At 49.4% G+C, this 23237-nt stretch overlaps 1 protein-coding gene across 2 annotated transcripts in view; it reads right to left on the reverse strand.

Annotated features, from left to right (window-relative positions):
- Nucleotides 1-23237, reverse strand: part of NSF (N-ethylmaleimide sensitive factor, vesicle fusing ATPase) — a 72423-nt gene that overhangs the window by 6553 nt on the left and 42633 nt on the right. For both annotated transcript variants that reach the window (XM_027701686.1, XM_027701687.1), the window contains exons 10-19: nucleotides 21253-21418; nucleotides 20641-20715; nucleotides 18142-18329; nucleotides 14501-14596; nucleotides 13752-13908; nucleotides 12262-12395; nucleotides 10756-10822; nucleotides 10489-10568; nucleotides 1573-1707; nucleotides 655-768 (exon numbers count right to left, since the gene is read on the reverse strand). In XM_027701686.1, the coding sequence (XP_027557487.1) occupies nucleotides 655-768; nucleotides 1573-1707; nucleotides 10489-10568; nucleotides 10756-10822; nucleotides 12262-12395; nucleotides 13752-13908; nucleotides 14501-14596; nucleotides 18142-18329; nucleotides 20641-20715; nucleotides 21253-21418 (1212 nt within the window). The remainder of the gene's footprint in view (nucleotides 1-654; nucleotides 769-1572; nucleotides 1708-10488; nucleotides 10569-10755; nucleotides 10823-12261; nucleotides 12396-13751; nucleotides 13909-14500; nucleotides 14597-18141; nucleotides 18330-20640; nucleotides 20716-21252; nucleotides 21419-23237) is intronic.

The following is a 23237-nucleotide window of genomic DNA, read 5'->3' on the forward strand; positions in this document are numbered from 1 at the left end:
CACATGCCTCTTCCCTTCTGCTCTGCCTCTGCGAGGAAGATCTGAGGACAGTTCACTCAGCTGCACTAAACCCATTTGATGGGAGCGGGGGGCCCTGGGCTGTCAGGGGGGGATTAGGGCTGCACCTCCCCCTGTGGCAGCTCCAGCACCGAGGGCTGGTGGCTCCGGGCGGGGGATGTGCGGGGGAGGGCTCAGAGCTGCATATTTCTACCCTCTGCAATTATTTTCTTTAAAGTGCTGAAAGTGGAAAATAAAGAGGAGAGCAGCTGAACAGTCTGACAGATTTATCTTCTTTGGGGAAAGAGCACATACACCTGCACAGGCACCTTCTTAAAAAAACCCCAGGTGATTGCTATCTGCTGGGTGGAGAGCAGAAATTCCATGAAAGGTGAGTTAATCCAACCCCTCCTGCAGCAGATGCTCTGCTCTGAAGTGCAGCTCTGAATAGCCCATGGGCACAGGGGGGATTTAAAGATCTCTGAGGACCAAGACCTGGTGATTCCTTTGTTCTGAAAATGTCTCCTCACTGCAGCTCTTTTCCCAATTAAACCAGTGCAAAGGCTCCCACCACAACTGAAGAGGAGTCTGCAGAGAAGGAGGAACCTCCAGGACCCCTCTAAGACCCCAGTCCTTCCTGCCCCAAAACATTCCTACCTGTAATGACATTTCTATCAGCATCAGCAGCTTCTTGATCCCGATCCAGACAGGCTTCCCTTTGACATTCTGTGCAATGGTGCTGCGCTCCTTGTCTTTGAAGTTACCCAGGAGCTGGGGGGAAAGAATTCAGGAAAAAGTCAGCAACAGAAGACTAACAACAGGAAAAATGGTACCTACCTCAGGAGAAAGGGAATGGGAGGCTTAGAAGGAAAATTTGTTGCGATATACCTAGACAAGGCAAAACACTGAGATTCTTTTATTCCATAAGGGTTTTTTCCATAACATCCCATACCCAACAGTTGGTGCTGTGCCTTTACACTGCATTCCAGGTTTTCTCCAGATCAGAGACTACAAGGACACAGTGGTTCAAGCCACAGGAAGTTTCCAAACCTGCTGCAGGAGCATCTGTGTCTCTCAGGCTTCAGTGACACCTTCAGTGGGACAAGTTTGCCAGTTGGCAGGAAAGATTTGCCTGTTCAGTTTATCTGAACAACCTTCAGCACTCACCAAATTCCCACCATGGCACAGAACAAGGAGCCATTAAGGGCAGGAATTTCTGAGGGACAGATAATCTCCTCAGCACCAAACACCCTCAGTGGATGCTGTTCCAGCTCCTGGGAGCTCGGCACCCTCCGGGCACATTGAGCTTCACTGTCCCAATTATATTCATTACCCACTTCCATGCCCTCGGAATCCTTCAACCCACACCACAAACCTTTCCCCCAGACCTACAGTTCTCTAACTGTGCCTTAATTTAATGCATGAAAAAGTCACTTGGAGAAGCCTTAGAACTGCTGTTATGACATAGTGTCGAGTAGCACAATGTTACCAAGCCAAGAGCCAAAATCCCTCATCCCAAGATCCCAAAATCCAGCAAATGCTGAGCTTGTTTGTTACCCCTGAACTGTTCCTCACCTCCAAGGCCTCCATGAGCTGCTCCCCCGTTGCAATGTTGGGCACATGGATGGTGGTGCTGAAGGCATTCAGCATCTCCATCTCCTGCAGGACGTCCTTGCGGCTCGTGGTGCCGATGATCAGCAGCTTCCGGCCCTGCCCGGGGAACAAGTGTCAGGAAAGGAACAACAAGAGAGCAACCAGCCCAGGGAAGCTTCAGCAACTACAACTGATAGAATGGCCATTAAAAAACCCACTTCAAATAAAATTAACAGGATTAAATCTGTCAGTAATTGCAGGAGCCAATACCAACCACACAAGGGCAGGATCAGATCTCGGAGTAATGGCACCAACAGGGTCCCAAAATTAGGGTGCACAGAAGCCCCACCACACTCACAGCTTTGCCACCTCACTGCTCCTTCTGAATCCAGCATTATAAATAGCTGGATCCTCATTAAATTTAAAAGCCTGAGCAAACTCCCACTCCCAAAAGCTGAATTACAAATGACTTCTCGGGGGAACAGCCTGTCCTTAGGAACCTGTGGGTACAGGGAATTCTCTGTCCCTGCACAGACAGTTCCAGTGGATTTCCAGCTCAGGCTTTGGAGCAGAGGCTGCTGTGAGTCCCTGAGTTCCCACTGCAGTGGGATGTACAGGGCAGTCCCACCCTGGCAGCCCCCAGGTCCCAATCCACTCTTCACACAGCAACCCCAAGTCAGCCTGAGCAATATCAGGGTTTATAAACAATGAGCAGTGAGTGGAAAACGTCAACTGCCAGTACAAATCCACTGCTGTTCCCTGCTCCTGCAGAGGCCTTTCCAGTGCAATCTGAATTTCCCCACCCAGGGTTCAGACACTGATCATGCCTGGCTGGAAGGAGCTGCTGGGACCATCAGATGGGATCAGTCCCTTTTCCACCTCAGGGAGCCCACGGGCTGGGAGGGGCCTGGCTGGCCATGGATCCTCCTCTTTTGCTGTTCAGCAGTTTGGCTGATGCTCAGAGACAAAGGGAAAATTCCAGTGCCAAACTAGAGGGTCGCTGGGCACTGACCAGGCTCCCCAAGGCTGCCAGAGCTCTGAGGGACAGGGTGGGATCATTGGGGTGTCCTGGAGTTGGCCTTGATGATCCTTGGGGTCCCTCCCAGCTCAGGACATTTTATGATTCTGTGATTCTACACAAGTTCTATATTTCAACTTCATGACACAAAACTCTGTTCATCACTATAAAAACAAAACAATAACCTAAAAACTATTCCCAGAATTAATCCCATAAGTGCTTTGCATTCCTTTGGCAGAGGATGAAAACCCATTTAAACCCAACACACCTCTGGCACAGACAATGCATCTCACAGTGCCTGTTTTTCCCCAAGTGCTGCTGCATTCACTGGACAGATTTTGCTCCTGCTCCAGGTGTTGGACACTGGGAAAGGTCCAGAGCTGGGAATAACTTCAGCTGGTCACTCCCAGCTTGTTTTTAGTCTCAGAGAGCAGAAGGAAGGAGCTGCTGGAGGTGGAACCAGGGCATGTCCCAGGTCACAAGCGTCACACAGAGGGGGCACTGCTGGGGACACTGTGCTGCCCCTCCTGGGGGAATCCCTGTTGCAGCTCAGGAGGCACCACAGCACCAGCTCAGCCACCTCTTCAGAGGGTGAAATCCTCAAAAAAATGGGGAAAAGCAGCCAATTCCTAAACTAATGATGGAAACGCCAGTCTAGAAGCGCAGAGGGAGCATGGAATGCATTACTGGTTGACAAAACTCAGCTGCTGGCAGCACACAACACACAAAAATGGGTCTGAGGGTCCAAACCTGTCTGCAGGTCACCTTGGGAAGGCACAATGTCCTCAGGAAGCAGCTGCACAGCCATTCCAAGGGATTTATGCACCATTCCACAGCCTGCTGCTTCCACCACCTCCTGCATGGCCACGGCTTCACAACTGCTCAGTGTTTGTTTCCTTTTTGATGGTCACTGTCCAGCAAAATATCTTATGGAATTTGAGCCAAAACTGAGCACTTCAGGAAGATGTGGCAGGCAAAGATGAAAAGCCAACACACTCAGTGGAGAGAAAATGAGTGGAGTTTGATCCTCACCCCCATGGATCTCAGGAAGCCCCATCAGGTGCCCATTTTCATAGAATCCCAGAATGGTTTGGGTTGGAAGGGACCTTAAAAAGACCATCCAGTTCCAAGCCCTGCCATGGGCAGGGACACCTTCCACTACATATTTTCAGCTAAAGCTCTTTGTAGACCAGGATGAATCAGTGATGCTCAGCAACAAAGGAAGCCAAGGACACACTCCAGAGAAGGACTGAGGCCTCCAAAACATGCAGCAACCCCCCCTGCAAGTGCTGCACTACCTAGACCCATCTGTTTCCCCAGCTCTAGCAATTCTTATAAAAAATTGTTTATTACTGTTAGAAACTCAAACTCCAGAACAGCTTGGGGAAGGGGTTGTGTTAATAACAGTTTGCCATGAACTATGAGCATTTTAGGGGGAAAAACTGCTCAGTTGCACCAGAGCAGTGTGTGTTCCCCAAATATAGCTCCCAGCATGTGTGCAGTGCCTGGCACAGCAGATCAGGCATCAATCAAAGGGACAACAACTCCAGAGTCACTGCCTGAGGGATCCTATCCCAGCAGCTTCTCCATGACGGACTCTGTGTCTGATTACAATAAAAATGAGTCTAGTTTGGGGTTTCAGGAGAGACTAAAAGGTCTCACCAGGGAAGGACACGAGCAGCACAGGAATGTCACCAGTGAGGGGAGCTTTACCTCCTGTCCCTTCAGGTGTCCATGACTGGTCTCACTCTCAGCATTTCCTTCTCAGTTGATGGAGCCCAGATGACACACTTCTCCTCCCAGGAAAGCCGCCCACACCCTGCACTCACAGAGCAAACATTTCCTACCCAGCCAGCTCAGTCCTGGCAAACCAACCCCACCGAGTCAGCTGAACCCCAAAATCGGGCCAGCAGGCAGCTCCTGCACACACAAAAATGGCTCTAAATGTCTCACTGCCATGGAGGAAAACCACTGGAATGGGTCATTATGGGAATTCTGAGAGCACCAGCTCAGTTCAACCTCACTCAGAACGAGACCATTCAAACAGTTTCAGAGTGGGAAAAGGGTAAAACAGGGTCCTCACTGTGCCACGTGAGCCCAGGGAGCTCCTTCAGACACTGGGCAGCCCTTTCTGCTTCAAACAGAACTTCAAATTCATCATTCTAGAGCTGGGGGGGTTCACCTGGAGAAGAGAAGGCTCTGGGGAGACCTTACAGCCCCTTCCAGTGCCTAAAGGGGCTCCAGGAAAGCTGGGGAGGGACTTTGGGCAAGGGCCTGGAGGGACAAGAGAAGGAGAAATGGCTTCCCACTGCCAGAGGGCAGGGTTAGATGAGAGATTGGGAAGGAATTCCTTCCCTGTGAGGGTGGGGAGGCCCTGGCACAGGTTGCCCAGAGAAGCTGTGGCTGCCCCTGGATCCCTGGAAGTGTCCAAGGCCAGGTTGGACAGGGCTTGGAGCAACCTGGGCTAGTGGAAGGTGTCCCTGCACATGGCAGGGGTGGGACTGGATGGGCTTTAAGGTCCTTTCCAAATCAAATCATTCTGGGATTCTGTTTAATTGGAGAAATCAGGGAGAAGCACTGGGGATGGTCAGAAATATGGAATAACTTCCCTAAATAAATCCTTGGTAAATTGATGGGGTAAAGAGAGAGGTCTATAAAATCCTCGATGGTTTAGAGGAGATGAGGGGAGAGCTGCAGCTTCTCAACATAAAAGCCAGGGAGCACAAGATGGAATCACCAAACATCAGATAAACTGAACTAAAGGGTGTCTGCTCCCACCACACAGCTCAGCTGGACTCAGGCAAGGACAGCACTACAATAAAAGCCTAACAAGGTTCAAAAGCAACAGGACAAGTTCACAGAGGGCAGATCCAGCAGCAATTCTTCATTAGGATCCATTCCCAGGTCCCTGAACCACTGCTGTGGTGAAAGCTCCTCAGAAGAGAACTCTGCAAAGTGCTTCACGTGTTCAACAGCTCCACCCAAAAGATGCTGATTTTTCCCTGCTTTCCTCAGAAGCAGCTGTGCCTTCAACTCACTGCCTCTGACCTTGACCCACTGCAAAGCAGCCACTGTGACCCCTCAGCCTCAGCTCCACATCCAGCTGATGACTGAAGGGGCAGCAGTTCCTTGTGCTCTTCAAACTTTCAGGCAACTTGCTCAGCAAACAAGTGCAAACCCACAAGTCAGCAAGGTTTGCCCCAAGCCAAACTGGAAAAGCTGCTCCCATCCAGCTGCTCTGCAGTGACAACACATGGGACATCCTGGGATTTATTCTGGTTACAGGATCACAGGATGGGTCAGGCTGGAAGGGATCACAGTGGGTCCAACCTCCCTGCTCAAGCAGGGACATCCCACAGCACTTGGCACAGGATTGTGTCCAGATGGTTCTGGAATATCTCCAGTGAGGAGATTCCACACCCTCCCTGGGCCCGTTGCCTCTTGTCCCATTGCTCAGCCCCCCGGTGCAGAGCCTGCCCCAGCCTCTTGTTCCCGGGAGATGTACCACTGAAGTGTCCCCATTTTCAGAAATGTTCCCATTTTTGACCCTTAACTTCTCCAGCAGCCACAGTGAAGGTGATGTGCTGTGTGCTCAGCCCACAGAAAATCAGCATTCAAGCTGAACTTCTGAAAATCAGGCCTAGCATGAGAGTAACTACCAAGGAGGGAGAAACTTGGCTTCTCAACAGCTTGTTTGGTGTCAGACTCATGACAGGGCAGTTCTAGCCCAGTCCTTTCAGCAGCAGAGATCAGACACAGGCACAGCACTTGGGCCTGGATTCATCCTGTCCATTTTTAGGTAAAGTGCCCCAATTTGGAGGCCAAGATCCCTCTGTGCTGACAGAGGGATTGTACAGAGGTGTGTGTCCTGCCCAACAGCCTTCTAGAAGTGGGATAATCCCAGATTTCAGCCCTCTGCTCCAGGGAATGTACCTGACTAAAGGATATTGTCACACTGAGAATTGTGGGACTCAAAGATTAACCCAGTGCATTTCCCAGCCCCAGGGGATGGATTCCTCCCCCACAGCACCAATGGTACCTTCACTGCCCGACTGCCCGAGGGAAACCAGAACACAGTGCTCACACAGACTCTGCTCCAAGCAACTGGAGCCTCACCATGGCAGTGGAGTCTCCAGTTATGGAATTTCAGCAAATCCAGGCAGCCCCAGGGAAGGGCAGTGAGGGAGCCTGAGCTGTGCTGGGACCAGGCACTGGTGACACGAGTGGCTCTGTCACCCCCAGCTGCTCCCTGTGCTCAGGATGAGTGTGCACCTTCAGCCCTGGCTTTGGGGCCTCAGCACCTCCTCACATGGAGTGGGAGAAAACACCATTCCCCAGGTTTATGAGTATAAAGGGAACATCACTGCTGACTGGAGTGGCTTCCAATTCACACCAAGGGATGTGGAATCAGGGATGCATCTGGGATTAGATCAAACTGGGAGATTATTCCCCCCTTCACTTTCATAAATCAACAAAAGCCTCCAGCGTCCCAGCAAGGAAGGAGGCTGGGAGCAGTGGAAGGGCAGCCCCAGGAGTGGGTCTCCTTTCAAGGAGAGGGGCTGGGGGCTCTGGAAGCACTGGAAGGGCAGCCCCAGGAGTGGGTCTCCCTTTAAGGGAAGGAGTTGGGGGCTCAGGAGCAGTGGAAGGGCATCCCCAGAAGTGAGTGGGTCTCCCTCTGAGAGCACCTCACTCAGGCAGACATTCCCTAGCCCTGCCCAGACTGTGTGTCCTGCTCCACGGGGATGCTGCTGGTGCTGCCCCTGGGATGCAATTGTTGGGAAGCAGCAGGGAAGCACATGTGAACGCTCTGTGGGGCTGGGGAGCGTCTCCAGGCCCTGTGTGACTCTCATGTAGATGAAGCAGCCCCGGCTCCGGGAGCTGCCTCTGCTCCGTTCTCAGGGAAGTGCTTTTCTCCCGCCTGGCTCCCTGCTGAGACAGCCCTTTTCAGCCTTTCCATCCCCCCAGTCCCTTCCCCTGCACAACACAGGGAAAATTCATTGAATTAAAGGCCCAAGAGAACATGGTTTATTTTCTTCTCTTCAAGCCAGTTTAGAAAAGATTTTTAATTGGTTTAAAAAAAGATGCTAAACAAAATGCAATGGTTTTCAGTCCCCTTGAACCAGCAGTAACAGATACCACTATTTAACACTGCTGAGTGGAACCACAAGCAGGAGCTGTGACTGGGAATTTAAAGCAAGCTCAGAGAGGTTTCTAGTTTATTTAAAGTCTAAAGTGTTTAGTCTCAAAAGAAAACCAGAACCTTCAAGTGTTTGCCCTTCCCACACCACGTTCCAATAATCCAGCCTCACCAGGAAGAGGGGAGCCTGGGAGGCAGCTCTCATACACCAATTCAACAGAGACACGCACCTCGATGCATAATTAATAACATTTCATCCCAGAAATGCTTGTCTTCCACACAGTGATTGCAGGGAGCTGTTTGCACATCGAGTCTGTCCCTGCAAGTGCTGTGACACCCCAGTGAATTCCTGATCTGGGCCACAGGGATGGAGCAGCTGCAGCCGCCCCCGCTCCCACCCATTCCCTGTGGGGCTCCAGCTGCTTCCATCCTGGCTCCAGGCTTTTCCAACCCACAAGAGAGATGGAGAGGGACGTTGGACAAGGTCCTGGAGGGACAGGACAAGGGGCAATGGCTTCAAACTGCCAGAGGGCAGGTTAGATGGGATATTGGGAAGGTGAGGGTGGGGAGGCCCTGGCACAGGGTGCCCAGAGAAGCTGTGGCTGCCCCAGCCCTGCAAGTGTTCAAGGCCAGGTTGGACGGGGCTTGGAGCAGCCTGGGATAGTGGAAGGTGTCCCTGCCCATGGCAGGGGGTTGGAATGGGTGGGCTTTCCATTCCAGGAATCTCTGAAATCCAGAAACACTGAAGACCCCACTGACAGCAATGGGGAACAGGAATTGACTCCCCAGCACCTGCCATGGATTTCTCTCAGCACAGGGACATGCCTGGCATGTGCCAGGACACTCCATTTTCACAAGGAATGATCCTAAACCATGATTCCAGTCCCACAGAAATGTGTGGTGGTTTGACCTCACGGACCAGGACTGATGCTGCCCATGCATTTAAAGTTTTTACCTGCCTCTCAAATTACAGCAAACCCCTTAAACAGCCATTCCTTCCAAATAAACTGCTCCCCAAGGGAACTCACCATCTCAGACTTGGGGGTGTTGATTAACCCTCAGGATTATCCCCCTCGTGAGTTCCTCACTTGAGCTCAAATCCCCCAAGGCTCTCCACGTCCAAATTCAATCTCTTTCACAGTAAACAGTCACAGCAGAAAAGGCCTTTTCCTGCACAATTCTACCTCTTATACACAGTTTTGTTTATTTCAGTGCAAAAGATGCCCACATGCCATGGCTATCCCAGGGCACTTACAGCAAACACACCCTGCCAGCAGCACTGCAGAGCTGGGGCAGCCCAAAGATTCCCACAGAGCCAACTCTAGACACTTAGAAAAAAAAAACCCAAACCCCCCACATGATCAATCAAACAGTGACATTTCCTCAGCAAACTCACTCTCTACCCTCCAACAATTTATGGCTTAAGTCACCATAATATTGGCTGTCAAGGCAGAGTCTCCCAGCCCCCAGGGCACTTCAAACCCTGCTGAGAACAAATCTCTGCAACATGCACAAACTTGGCAAGTATCTGTGAGCTCCAGCCCCGTGTCCTGCTCCTGGGAGCCCCAGGTGCCAACCAAAGAGCAGCCCAGCAGCAACACACACTCAGCATGGTCAAATGGACAATTTAACATTTTAAATCCCTTCAAAAACTGAACCAAATCAAGTCCTATTTTCCCTACTGATTTATGGGAACAATCACGCCCTGGCACTGTGGAACACCCAGCAATAGGTCAATGATTCCATGAGATTCTGGGATCAGAAATGGCTGTGCTGTTGCACACAGGCAGCTGCTCTGTTCCAACCATGTGATAAAACTTGGATTCTGTTATGTCACAGACTTCACGTGGCCCAGAAAGCTCACTGGGAAAATCTTTGTTCTCCCAGGCTGACAGTCACACAGAGAACTCAGGGCCTGTGGCATTACAATTTAGTTCAAAGTCCTGTATTTGAAAGGTCTTTTCACCAATCTCTCTAATGAAAACAACACTCACACACAAGGTGCTGTGCCAGGATATTAAACATGACAAAAATCTGACTTCACCCAGGCTGAGTTTCGCTGCTTTTTCCTGACACCAACTTTCAAGGTGTTCCTGTTACGATGTTATTTATTCATGCAGATTCTCTCACACACAGAGCAGAGATCCCTTGAACAACAGGGAAATGGCAAACAAGAGAGGAGGCCCTGCCTGCCTGTCTCGTTCAGGGTGAGCTGCAGAACCCTCAGCACTTGGGATGTTCTTAAATCTCATCGAGGCACAAAGTGCAAACAGGATCAGCATGAGAGGCACTTCCTCAGTCACTGTAATTAACACCTGATAATTTCAAGTCAAGAACAAATAAAACCCCTGACAACCACAATCACAGATCACAGAGAAATCGATTTATAAATAGGGAGGGAGCACGTGGCTGAGCCAGGGCTTGGTTTGGCCCAAACAGCTCCTCAGAGGACAAGCAGCTGGAATGTTTCAGCTTTACATGGTGAAGCTTACATGGGTTTCCTTAGTCAGTATTTTTAGGACTGACTGCAGAAGATTCAGCCCTCAGTAATTAGATATTTCAAGTTGAATCCTTTGTGGTTATCCCAGAAATGTCCAAGTGAATGAAGAGCAGCAGGCTGGGATTACCATGACTGACTCAGAGACAAAGGCACTCGTACCACTGGCAGCACAGCAGCTCTCAGCACACACAGAGCTCCCCTGCCCCAGTTCCTACAGGAACAGGGCATCTCACTCTGCCTTACCTGAGGGGGGGCCTTCTTCAGCAGCACAAGCAGGGCTTGCAAGACCAGATTGGAGAACCGAGGTCCAATGGGGACATAATCTGAAAGGAAAAATGCATTTTAATGCCCACAAAGCAGATGCACATTTAAGCCACTTCACCGTATCAAAACCAGCCCAGTGCTCCCAAAGGAAATGGTTCCAGACCATCTCCAGTTTGCAGTGTTTCAACATGGCAAATGTGCCAGTGTTCCTGCAGCAGCCAGCACAGCTCTCCCTCCCTGACTCACCCAGCAGGCGCTCGATGTCATCCACGACCACACAGCTGAGCTGGGACTTGTAGGCATCATCAAAGATCTGCAACCAGCAAAGTGCCTCAGGGTTAAACTCAGCAACAGAACTACAACAGCCATGGCCAGACCTGCTGGTGTGGCTGCAGTGAACACAGCAGCATGGAGAGGAATGAACTGAGAATGAAACAGGTAAGTACCCAGAGAGCAGCTCTGCCTGCATTCAGTAAAGCACTGCCAGCCCCCCAGAGAAAGAGCTACTCTGTTCCTCTGTCCCCACCTGTGCAGAAAGCAGCTGCTCTGAGGTTCATTGTAAGCAAGGGACAAACCAGCACCATTACTGCTTTTTGGAGCTGGGGCAACACTGACAATATAATACATACACAGGTCCCCCACAACTGTACCACAGTTATGGAGCTTTTCTCCTCAAGCTGGATGTTGGTTACTCTGCAGGGAGAAGGGACCAACGTGGGTATGGACTGAGGCTCCACATGCCCTTCCTGGAGCAGCAGTGTCCTGCCCAGCTCTGGATGGCAGCAGGAGGCAGCACTAAGGACAGCAGTGGTGCTGCAGCCCAGCCTCCAGCAAACCCTGACTCCAGTGAAATCCAGAAGGCTCCTTTTGGAATCTAAGTCACAAACCAGGCCCCCAGTAATGAGCACATTGCTCCTCTTAAGCACCTTCCCTCCCTTAGAACCTCTACAGCCCTGCATTGAACTGATCTGAGTTACATTCCACTCAAGGCTTCATTCAGTGTCACTCAGCCTGAAGAGTGAGTGCTGGCCTGGTTCAGTAAATGAAAATGTTCAACTTGTTCACATTCCTCTGCTCCCCAGGTTGTTAGAGCTCTTGTTTAACTATGGGCTACCACCTCAAATCTGTTCCCAGTCTCATTCAGGCAGGATCTATTCTCTTCAAGTGCACCCCAAGCTGTTCCTGCCTTCACAGACAGAGCTCCAGAGCTGCTCATCCCAGGTCTGTTCTGCTCCACTGTCAGCCACAATCACACCAGACCCAGTTGGGTCAGAGCCTGAAACGTTCCCTGAGACACCCAGTGCCACAAAAACATTATTACAAGGGGCTGGAGTGACAGGACAAGGGGGAATGGCTTTAAGCTGCAGGAGAGTAGATTCAGATGGAATATTGGGAAGAAATTCCTCCCTGTGGGGGTGGGGAGGCCCTGGCACAGGTTGCCCAGAGAAGCTGTGGCTGCCCCTGGATCCCTGGAAGTGTCCAAGGCCAGGTTGGACGGGGCTTGGAGCAACCTGGGCTATGGAAGGTGTCCCTGCCCATGGCAGGGGGTGGAGCTGGATGGGCTTTAAGGTCCCCTTCAACCCAAACCATTCTACAATTCTATGATTCACTCAATTTTATAAATAAATATATACGGACGAATTTTGGACCCAGAGAGAGCAGAAAACACCATCACAAGGGTGATTCACCTTTCCCTCCCTGAGAGAACCCAGAATTGGGCTGTGATCAGGCAGAGAGCAGGACCTTACTTACCTTCTTCATGGCCTGGCACTTGGCTGTTTCAGAAAACCCAATCATCTTGTCTGGAGAACAGATCTTGATAAAGGGGAAGTTGGATTCTTCAGCTATTTTTGCTGCTAGAGCAGTTTTCCCACTGTGGGGGGGACCTGAGACAAAGGACAAGCAATGAATAAATGAGGGAGAAAGCAGCTCTGGCAATGCTCAGTGTGGATGATACTTTTTAATCCCGTCCAGAGGTATCTGCAGCTTGAAATGACCTTTCCTTCTACTTGCAGAAGGAACACACAGACTCCTGGGGCAATCCAACCCAATCCAATCCAATCCAATCCTCCAGACGATGGCAATTAATAGAACTATTTAAGCACATGCAGACTGATTTGCCATAAAATCAAAAGAAGACATTACATATTTTGTAGGACTGGCCACTACACCAAAATCAGTGAGTTTGTGTTTTGGAGAAACTTCTTGAGCTGTGTTTATGTCCCTTCTAAACATGATTTCTGCTGGTACTGTGGCAAACAAGTCAGCAGCAGGAACACCATGGAAACAGTGCCAAAGACAATTTGGTTTTGGCCTGAACTCCCACCAGGATAATTCAGAGACCAAAGACATCTGAATCCATGCAGCCAACACAGATTAATTTGGGGGGCCAGAAGGAATTGTACACAGGACACGTGCTGGTCACAAACACACAGAATTATCCAGGGAGTCTACTCAGGATTAGTTCCACTAAGCAACAGTGGTCATCCACCTTTCAGGAAAATAAAGAGGGAAGAGCTAAATACCAAATTCTACTCCAACAGCTGTAACGCACATACTGGAACCAGTTTCCAGCACCTGGAAACTCTTTATAGTCACTAACAGTCTGGATAAAGGGAAATCCACCTCTGGCTGACAGAGACACCTGAATGTGGCTGTTGGAACTCAGTTAATTACACTGATGAGCTCTCCAGTGACTTCAAAGAGAATTTAGACAACTGACTCAGCCAGAGACACCTCCACTGTAAAACAGGCACAAGCAGGTTATGAACTGGTACATTTTGGCCATTAATTGGTACATTTTGGTTATTAACTGGTGCATTTTGGTTATTAACTGGTGCATTTTGGTTATTAACTGGTGCATTTTGGTTATTAATTAGTACATTTTGGTTACTAACTTGTACATTTTGGTATTAACTGGTACATTTTGGTTATTAACTGGGTACACTTCTTCTCCCTTGTTCCAAACATAAGATTTCACACGGAATCACAGAATCAACTAGGTTGGAAAAGACCTCTGAGATAAGTCCAACTTCTGAGCTAAATTTCCTCCAGCTGAGGAGCCAGTTTTAACATCTGAAGCAACTTCACCCAAGCAAACTGAAAGAGCCCCATCCCATTTCTGCCCCCATGTGCTTCCCACACATCCCGGCGCAGGACGGAACAAGCGCCAGGTGGGCAGGTGACAGGAGCAGTTTCCAGGAGTCCCCTGGGGTTTTCCCAAGGCTTTGCCCTGGCTGTACCTTCCAGGAGCACGCTGACCAGGGGAGTGCGGTCGCTGTTCTTGGTCTGCTGAACCAGCAGCTCCCCATCATCCAACACCCTCGTCACTGGGTCCCCCCACTTGATGATCCCATTCATGATGTAGCTGGCATAGTCCTCCTGGTTGGTTCCAAATGCCTGGACAAAAGAAGGAACATTTCTTTTACCAAAAAGTGCTGCATCACATCAGAAAACCCATGAAACAATTAAGCATCACCAAAATGAGCAGGGCCAAGGCCCTGGAAGATGCTGAAGTGAGACAGTCAGACCCACTGGTGACTCACAACATTCCAGTTGAACACGGGGGCAGACCAGGCACGTTTAGAAACGTCTTTTCATATGCCCTCAACCAACTCTAGGCAGTGCAAGGTGCCAGTGGGTTCTGACTTCACACTGTGTGAAGACAACTCTCAAAAATGAGGGTTAAACCTCTTCCTGCAGCCCATATTAAAGCTGTCACCCAGGAACTGAAAGAGGCCTAAAGGGGAGAGAGTACATATGGCAAGGAGAAGAAATCCTCAGTTGTTCTTTATGTGTTCTTTTATTTTTTATGACTCTCCAGCAGCAACAGGCACAAACAGAGCCTCAGAGGCTCCCCACTGTCACCCCTCCAAACAGGGCACTGTCAGCCCTGGGGCACCACTGCCTGTGTGATCCCAGCAGGAATCTGCTCCCTCCCACCACGAGCTGCACTGGGGGGCTGCCCCAGGAGTCACACATTCCCACTCACCGGTTTGATGTCGTTCTCCAGGGATGCAAAGAAGTCTCCCCTGGTCACACGGAGGCTCTCAGCCTTCTCCATGTCCACTTCCACTTTATTGCTGGCCTAACAAGGCAAGCAAAGGCACTGAGGTGCAGCAGGAGCACACAGACCCCTCCTCACCTTCCCTGCACAGACTCAGCCCTGCTGGAGCAAAGCTCAGCTCCCAGAGCCACATCCAGCCCCACAGTGTCAGCAAGGAACTGCTGGGCACTGGGGGTTCACAGCAGGAGGGGCCATGCACTGCTTCACTGTGTTCTTATTGTCCTGGAAAGGTTTTAGGTGCAGACAACTGGATACTCCATTCTCCTGTTAAATGAGTAGGGAATGATCAACCAGCTGAGCAGTAACAGACTTTGGAGAATCCTTCAGGATTTGACACTGATAATCATTTCCCCCCCATGGCAATCCTTGGCCTTGATTCTGCTTTGTCTGGGACCTGTAATAATGTTGTGTGTCAGGGCAGGGTTGAATGCCCTCAAACTTTTAGTTTTCCCTTTAAGCATATTAGCAGGAATGCTCCCCTAAAACCAAGGGAGGGATTCCAGCTGGGGAATCACTGGAGCCACAACTGCAAAGGGCTTTGGGCAGCACTCAGGAATTACATGGATTCATCCACAGAATCCCAGGTTGAAAAGGGCCTCAAGGATCATCTTGGCAGAAGCACAGTCAAGACAGGATGGCCCAGCTAAATCTCAAAAGTCTCCAATGCTGGAGAATCCACCACTTGCCAGGGGAGATCATTCCAAAGGCTGATGGTTCTCATTCTGAAAAACTTTCCTTGTGTGTCCCATCAGAATCTCCCCAGGATGTACCCACTGCCCCTCACCTTTTCCATGTGACTCCTTGGAAAAAAGGAAGTTCCCTGAATCTTGTAACACCTTCTGCTTCCCCCTGGGAGTGTAACAGCCCTACATGATCCAATTGTTCAGGAAGTGAACATTTGGGCTTTCAAGGGGTTTCCTGGAAGGCAGAGCCACCTCCACCACCTTTGCCTAAGGCCTAAAATAAGTTTAACCCTCAAAGACATGTCTCAGACCCCCTCTGGCCAGGATGACCCACAGGAACACACAGTACACTTGGGCATGGGAAGGAAAGAATAATAATAATAAAAATAATGGCACAATGCTTGTCTTGTAGGGCAGCAAATGCAGCCCCTGAAGAGCAGCCACAGAATCCAGCCTGGCCAAACCCTCTGTGCCAAACCCACACCCTCAACCAGAGAATGGCTGAGAGTCCCTTCTCCCAAAAACACCCACCAAGCAGAAACACAGGATGCCACATGTATCAGCCAGGGGATCTTCAGTACAGCTGATCACTTTGGGGCTTTGCAGAGGGAAGTGAAGGGGCTTGAAACACTTTTAACATATTCCTGAAGTTGTTTGTATGCTTAAAACCAGGGGAGCTCTTATCTCCCCAGCCTTCCACGAGTTCTGTGTTTTAATTTTTCACACTTTGAGAGATAATCAGAAGAGTTTAAATGATTCAGAAGACCCTGATCAAATGCCCCTTCATTTTCCATTTGTCTCTCACTTCTCACAGGTGCTTCTGAAAACTAGGTCAGGCCTATGATGTATATTTTAAATTTTCAGTACATGTAGGAGAGAATAAAGTACCTTAGTGCATCATTTGACTGAAAACATCTTCAGAATAAATAATATTATCCAAAAATACTATGTCAAAGTGTTTGAAAAGCAAAACAAAGTGTGGCTGCTTCCCATGTGGAATACAAATCCATATATTACTGGGATGTCAATCACAACCCAACCCAAAGGAAGGGATTTGCACAAGGCCATCTTCCCCTCTCCCACATGACATCCTGGCACAACGGGGAATGTATCAAAACACCAACAGTCCCCAGACTCACCCACAACTCAAGCACTGAGAAGACATCAACTACAAGCAAAATTAATTATTCAAGGAAAATGTTTTGCCTGCAAAGGGATGAAAATCCGTCCAGAGGTGCTGATTATTTTTCTTTTTAGACAGAACACAAGAAAATGAGGAAGTGTGGATGTTTGTGTTTTTTTGCTACAGGAAACAATAACTTTTCAAGTGCTATGGTTAAACAAGAATAATTAGCACAAAGAGTAATTTTTCCTGTAGAAAGAGCACTCCCAGGAGATATAAATGTCTAACCACCAAATGATTTCTCACTTCAATCAAGGTGTGATTTGCTTTCCTCACATTCAAGGCTGAGCAGGTTTTTCCTGAACAAGAGCCCAGTGCTGTGGGACTGATGTCCAGGGCTTTTCCCTGCAGGAACTTCCCCAGAGCAGCAGGGGCTGTGCCTCAGCCTCCTTCCTCCCCAACTCACCAGCTCCCATCTCAACACCACCCAACACTGGTTTGCATCTGGATTCACAGAACCTGACACCTCATGGCCCTCAGCTCCCTCCCAGCCAAGGATACACTGACCCCCCACAGTCAGAAGGAATTGGGAAGGCTGGGAAATGTTCCTTGAGGAGAGAGGGAGCTGGGAATGTTACACACCTCAGTGGACACTGGGATGATCATCACTGCGAGCACTTACTTGCAACAAAAGGCTTTGTACAAACCCCTCTGGATTTGAGCAGGATTTCAGCACCCCTGGAGCAAGGAATTCCTTCCCCAGCTGAAACACTTCCCAAAAGGCACAACTGCTTTGCTGTTCTGAGCTCCTGCCTCAGGAACAGCAAACACTCCTTCCCATTCCCTGATCCCAGCACACCTGTGACTTCACACACTTCCCATAACCCTTCACCACACTTTTATTTCAGGCTAACAAATCCTAGTTTAATCATTTTCCCAGTGAAAACCCTTCTGTATCTCTGACCCTCCTGTTGCCATCCCATACTCTGGTTCCACCACAACCTCCTCCAGGTGGGTGCCCCAGGACTGCACGGATCCAGGAACACCAGGGATTTTATCTCTGACATAATCACAGCCCCACTTTTGCTCTGTTTACCTCTCCTAGATCTCCAGAGCTGACCTTTGTCTTCATGCCCACAAACCAGCCCTGAGTTTGTACCCTCCCTCACCCCCCTCTCTACGTGTTATTTGTGAACACACTGAGCTGCACAGGCTCCAGCAGATCCCTCCCTACAACTGTTCTGATTTCCACCTCCCCTCCTGGGTCCAAGTCATACACTGAGCTCAAGACTGTGGGTTTTTACCAGAACACCCTTACAAACCACCCTCTTCCACCCCTCTGAGCTGTGCAAGAGCCCCTCAGGGGCAGGAGAGGGAAGAGGTAATTCTGAACCACAGAAAAGCACAGGGAAAAGGTGGTGTCCACATGAATTTCATCTCCTAAGGCACACTGAGATGTCATTACCCACTTGTGGGTTTTTGCTATAGGAAACAACTAATAACTTCTTAAGTGCTATGGTTATACAAGAATAATTAGCAAAAAGAGTCCTTTTTCCTGTAGAAAGGGCACTCCCAGGAGATATAAATGTTTAACCACCAAATGATTTCTCACTCACTTCAATCAAGGTGTGATTTGCTTTCCTCACATTCAAGGCTGAGCAGATTTTTACTGATCAAGAGCTGATTTTACTCAACATTCAAGATTCCAAACATAACTATTTTCCCTTTTTTTTGCCCCAGAGAGAGATGACAGGACTGACCTTGATGTGTCTGTTCATGGCAGTGGACTGAGCAGCTCGAACCAAACCTTCCAGCTCAGCACCACTGAAGTTCTTGGTCTCCACTGCCAGCTCTGCAATGTCCACATCCTCAGCCAGCAGCTGGTGCTCCCTCATCCTCACCGTGTGGATGTGGAGGATCTGGAACCGGCCCTTCTCGTCTGGCAAACCTGACATTGTAACAGAGCACACACCAAACCTCAGCACAGCACTGCAAACAACCCTGCCCCTCTCCTCAGTGTCCCTCCAGAGGCCCCTTCTCACCATGAGCAATCCACACTCAGGTACAATATCTGATCATGCTTTTCCTTGGAGAACCTTCAACCACACACCTGACCAGTGTGACACCAAAGCAGGGGGAAAACACACGAGGGTTACTCTCTTTCCTCAGGGCTCCTCCAAGTTATTGCTCTCACACTTCCACACCTCACACAATGTGCCCACTCCCTTGGCATCCCTTAATCCTGCTCCCACCTTGCAATTACCATGGAATGGTTTGGGTTGGGAGGGACATTAAAGCCCATCCAGTGCCACCCCTGCCATGGGCAGGGACACCTTCCACCAGCCCAGGTTGCTCCAAGCCCCGTCCAACCTGGCCTTGGACACTTCCAGGGATCCAGGGGCAGCCACAGCTTCTCTGGGCACCCTATGCCAGGGCCTCCCCACCCTCACAGGGAAGGAATTCCTTCCCAATATCCCATCTAACCCTGCCCTCTGTCCATTACAAGTCACTGCTCCTTTCCTGTCACTACAGGCTCTTGTAAAGTCTGCTCTGTTCCTTTATCCCTGAGTGTCCTTTCCCAGGGGGTCCCATCCACTAATTACTGAATCAACTGAAAGTCTGCTCTCCTAAAATCCAGGGCCTTGATTTCCCTCTTCACCTGGTCCATATTGTTCTTATAAAATGTTCCTTTTCTTCAAATGAAGTGATCATTCCCCACTTAGCCACTTAGCAAATCCTTTCTGAAACACAGATAACGGAAGATACAGAAAAACCTTTTCTTAAATGAAATCATAACCAGTCAGTCTGGCACATCACCCTGGCAAAGCCCCACTCTTCTCAGCTCACCTTCCATTCTTCCTTCCCAGCCTTTGCTCCAAGGACCTGATATTTGCACTGATTAGTTTGTGCTGAGGGGATGTAGAAAGACATTTTAAAACATGCACAGTCCCCAGCACTGTTCAGTCCTTGTCACCTGATCATTTATTCCAGCGATGCCTGGCTCAGTCCCTGCAGTTTATTGAATTTAATTCACTTTTGTCAACCAAAGATGCAGGTCCTGCACCTGCAGTACAACCCATCTCACCTGCATTCCCTAATAACTGTTGGGCATTTACTTGTTTGTAAGTATGAGACTGACAGTTCCAATTTCACCTGCCACTCTGGCATGACACCATAGGGTTTTTAGGGTTATATGGACATTTTCAACTAATTTTCTGCAATTGAAAAGAAACAAAACACATTAATAGTCATGACTTTGCCTGTTCTGGTTTTTCACTTGCTACAGTTTGAGTGTTTCTACACCACCAATGCCCAGCTCAGAACACAGATAGGATATTGTGACATCTGTGCAGGACTGGGGGAAATGCTTTAGGAGCTATTCCAAACTCCACATCTGAAACTGCATTTTCAATCTCTAACTTAAACACAGATTTTGACCAATTTGAGGTTTTCACTGCAAAACAGGATCACTGAGCTTTTCATCAGTCCCAGGCTGTTCTCTACTCAAACCTTCTGCACTGAACTGTCACCTCAGCACTGAGCCCCCAAGGCCAGGCCCTCTTTAGACTTCACTACGACCTTCAGTGATCACACTCTGATCTCAAATGCAAAGTCAGTGGCTTGTTTTCATGAATCTAAGATGATCTGGGCTTAATTTCTTAACAAAGCCTACATTATCAGACATTCCCTAATTTAATCTGCACAGCCTGAGGCAGATGTGTACAGTTACAAAGGTCAGACAGCTCTTTTTCAGTCACCAGATGAAATGGCAAACAGAGCTCTTGGCTCACTTTGAGTTCTGCTGGAAATCCAGACCTGCTGATTCCAGAAGCCACAGCAAGTGCTGGATAAAGTCTGCAGTTCCTGCAGTGGAAGTCACCACTGTCACTTCATGCAGATGAAATGCTCTGCAATTCCTCAAGCCCAGATCTGCTCACACACTTTTCCTGCCTGCTCTGCCAGTTCAACAGCTCCACAACTTCCACCCAGGAATGATCTGGTGCCATGATTTGTCTCCTTTCATTCATGCCAGAGATTCAGGGTCCTGCCTACCCAGACCTGCCCGTTCTGCTGGACAGAGACTGAGATCAGCTTTACCAGTAGGAAAATCCAAAATGGTCCAAAATATTCTGGAAGGAGCTGCATGAGGTTCAGCACCTGAGCCATCCTGGTCAGCTGTTCCCATTATGATGTGTATTTGCAATTTGTACCTACTGTAGGTACATGGAGTTCAGGAATTGGATCTGCAGTGTCCTTACCGATCTCCATCTTCACCTCCAGCCTCCCTGGCCTCAGCAGAGCCTCATCAATCAGGTCAGGTCTGTTGGTCATTCCTAAATTCAAAGTTAAAAACAAAACAAGTGTTATCTGAGCTTAATTAAGTGGGTCTCCAGCCCCTGGTACAGCCCACAGAGCTATGGAGGTACCTCAAAGAGCCTCAAGAAAACAGACAGAAGACACCCATTGAGTGTTGGGGAAGTCATGCCCTGAGGGAGAGTCAGGGCTCAAACCCATGCTGGTGGCTGCATCTCCCTGTCCTTGGGATTATCCAGGGCTCCTGCAGCAGGACAACCAGCCAGCACAGCTGGAGCAGCCCCCCACTCCTTCACAGGCCAAGACACCAATGTACATCAATCCTTGTAGGTTTTCTTAGACTATGAACACTCCTTATGAAAAGCTACAGGAGGAATTGCTGAAAGCAGCGATCTGATGTCACAGCACCACCTCCCTCCAAACCTGCTGCTCCAACAGCAGCCACTCCCTTTGGATCAGCCCAGCCAGGCCCACCACCAGCAGCAGTAACTCAGCTGCAAGGAGGAGAACCCCAGCAGTGTTCCAGCAGCCCCCAGGCAGAGGGAGGACCGTCCTACCGATGACCAGGATGTTGTTGAGCTGCTCCACGCCGTCGATCTTGGACAGCAGCTGGTTCACCACGGTGTCGTGCACGCCGGTGCTGCCGGCCATGCTGCCCCTCTGCTTGCAGATGGCGTCGATCTCGTCGAAGATGATGATGTGAACCCCACTGTTGGCTCCCAGCTGGGGGGAGAGATGTGTCAGGAGTGTCACCACTCACACCGAGAGTGACACCAACACAACAGGGCCCTCCCGGCAAGCTCAGCCACACAGGAACAACACCGACACCTCTGTGTGTGTTTGGCATCCCCCGGTACCTGGGGGTGTGTCTGACCCTTCCCATCCTGCCCATCTCCAAACCAGGGTGGGTGGTGGGCTTTGCCCAAATTTAGGATTTCACAGCTGACGCTGCTTTCAAGGAAGAGCACTAAACTGGACAAGCAAAGCCAAGCCCAAAGCTGGAGAACAAAAGGTCCCAGCACTCAGTAGCTGGGGAAACCCTCTGAGAGAGATGGAGAACAAGGTATGTCCAAGGAGGGAGGGCTGCACCAGTGTGGGAATACCCCAGGCTGGACTGAAGTTAGTAAATACACAGCTTGCCAGAGCAGCTTTGTTCTCAGTATTTTTAAGGAGCCCAGTCAGGCCCAGAACTGCTGCTTCCAGGTTCACCCAGAGGTGAGGCAGTTGCAGCTGGTAAGAGAACAGGATACTTTTTGTGACCGTGTTATGAAGCTTCTTCCCTTCAAATTCCACCTGTAAAACATCTTTTGTGGCCAGGGCAGCCCATATTAACAGTGGGTGAATGTGCTGGCCCTGGCAATGTGCCCCAGACACGCTCATTACAGTCCCAACCTTTCGGAGACCTTTCTAATCTCCCAGCCTGTCATCGGCCCCATCCCCTCCGGCCAATATCCAGGGGATTTTAACAGGTGTGCTATTGCAAAGGGAAAGAGCTCTCAGAGATACTGCAACAACCACAGAGGAGATTGCTCACATGGCTCTGGGTTACCACACAAAGCTGACTGACTGACTAATAAACCTTTTGCAGAAGAAATTACATCATTTCAAGCCACCACCAAAATCTGTGTCTTGTGAGCGTGAATAAAATTAAAGGATCCTTTGCTAATGACTTCTGAAAAGACTCCCCTGTACTTAACTGTGACTTGCCTGACATGTTAATTTATCAGAAAATCCATCAAGATTAACTGATCCACAACAGAGAAAAATTACCACTGCACATGTGAAATAAGCATTTCCACCTTGAAACTAAAGACTGGGTTTTGATAGCCAGCTACAGTAATGGGTAAAAAAACAAGTTTGGAAAAACAGAATATTTATCTCCACTTCCAGTTTCAAGCTCTCTAGTTTTGAGACATTACTGTCATCCATTAGTTTTCTGCTGAGAAAAATGAACCATGTATTGATTATAGCACTTCAAGGACTATAATAACCAGTCTGCCTGGAACCCAAAAACCTGATACCTTGGAAGCTTATCTGGAATTCATCCTACGTTATGTGCCACCTGAACTTAGGAGCAAAAATCCAAACAGATTAATTATGTCTCTCCCACCAAAAAAAAAAAAGAGAAACTAAAACCAGCAAAAAATCTGCAATCCCATTTTTAAGGGGTTTTGGAGCAGGTGACACCACACGACCCAAAGCACAGCAGGATGGGCACTTGTATTACTTCCAAATAAGTGTGCATGGAATTTGAAGACTGTCCATGCTGGCCAGAACTCAGCTGCCCTTCCAGGTACTGAGCCTGTTTTCACAACTGGATTGTACAACGCTAACATTCCACGACTGGCAAGGAACAACTGGAATCCCAAGCCAGGCAGTGACTCAGTCTGTAATGCAGGCAGGAACTTGGTGATTCCAGATGGGCTGCCCAGCCTCCCGTGGGCACAGCACCCCCCCAGTGTCTGTGTGTCTGCATTACCCTCCTGTGGGCACAGCACCCCCCCAGTGTCTGTGTGTCTGCATTACCCTCCTCTGCTCCTCC

Source organism: Neopelma chrysocephalum, unplaced genomic scaffold (assembly GCF_003984885.1).
Source record: "Neopelma chrysocephalum unplaced genomic scaffold, ASM398488v2 Primary Assembly neopelma1_165, whole genome shotgun sequence".
Classification (NCBI taxonomy): Eukaryota; Metazoa; Chordata; class Aves; order Passeriformes; family Pipridae; genus Neopelma; species Neopelma chrysocephalum.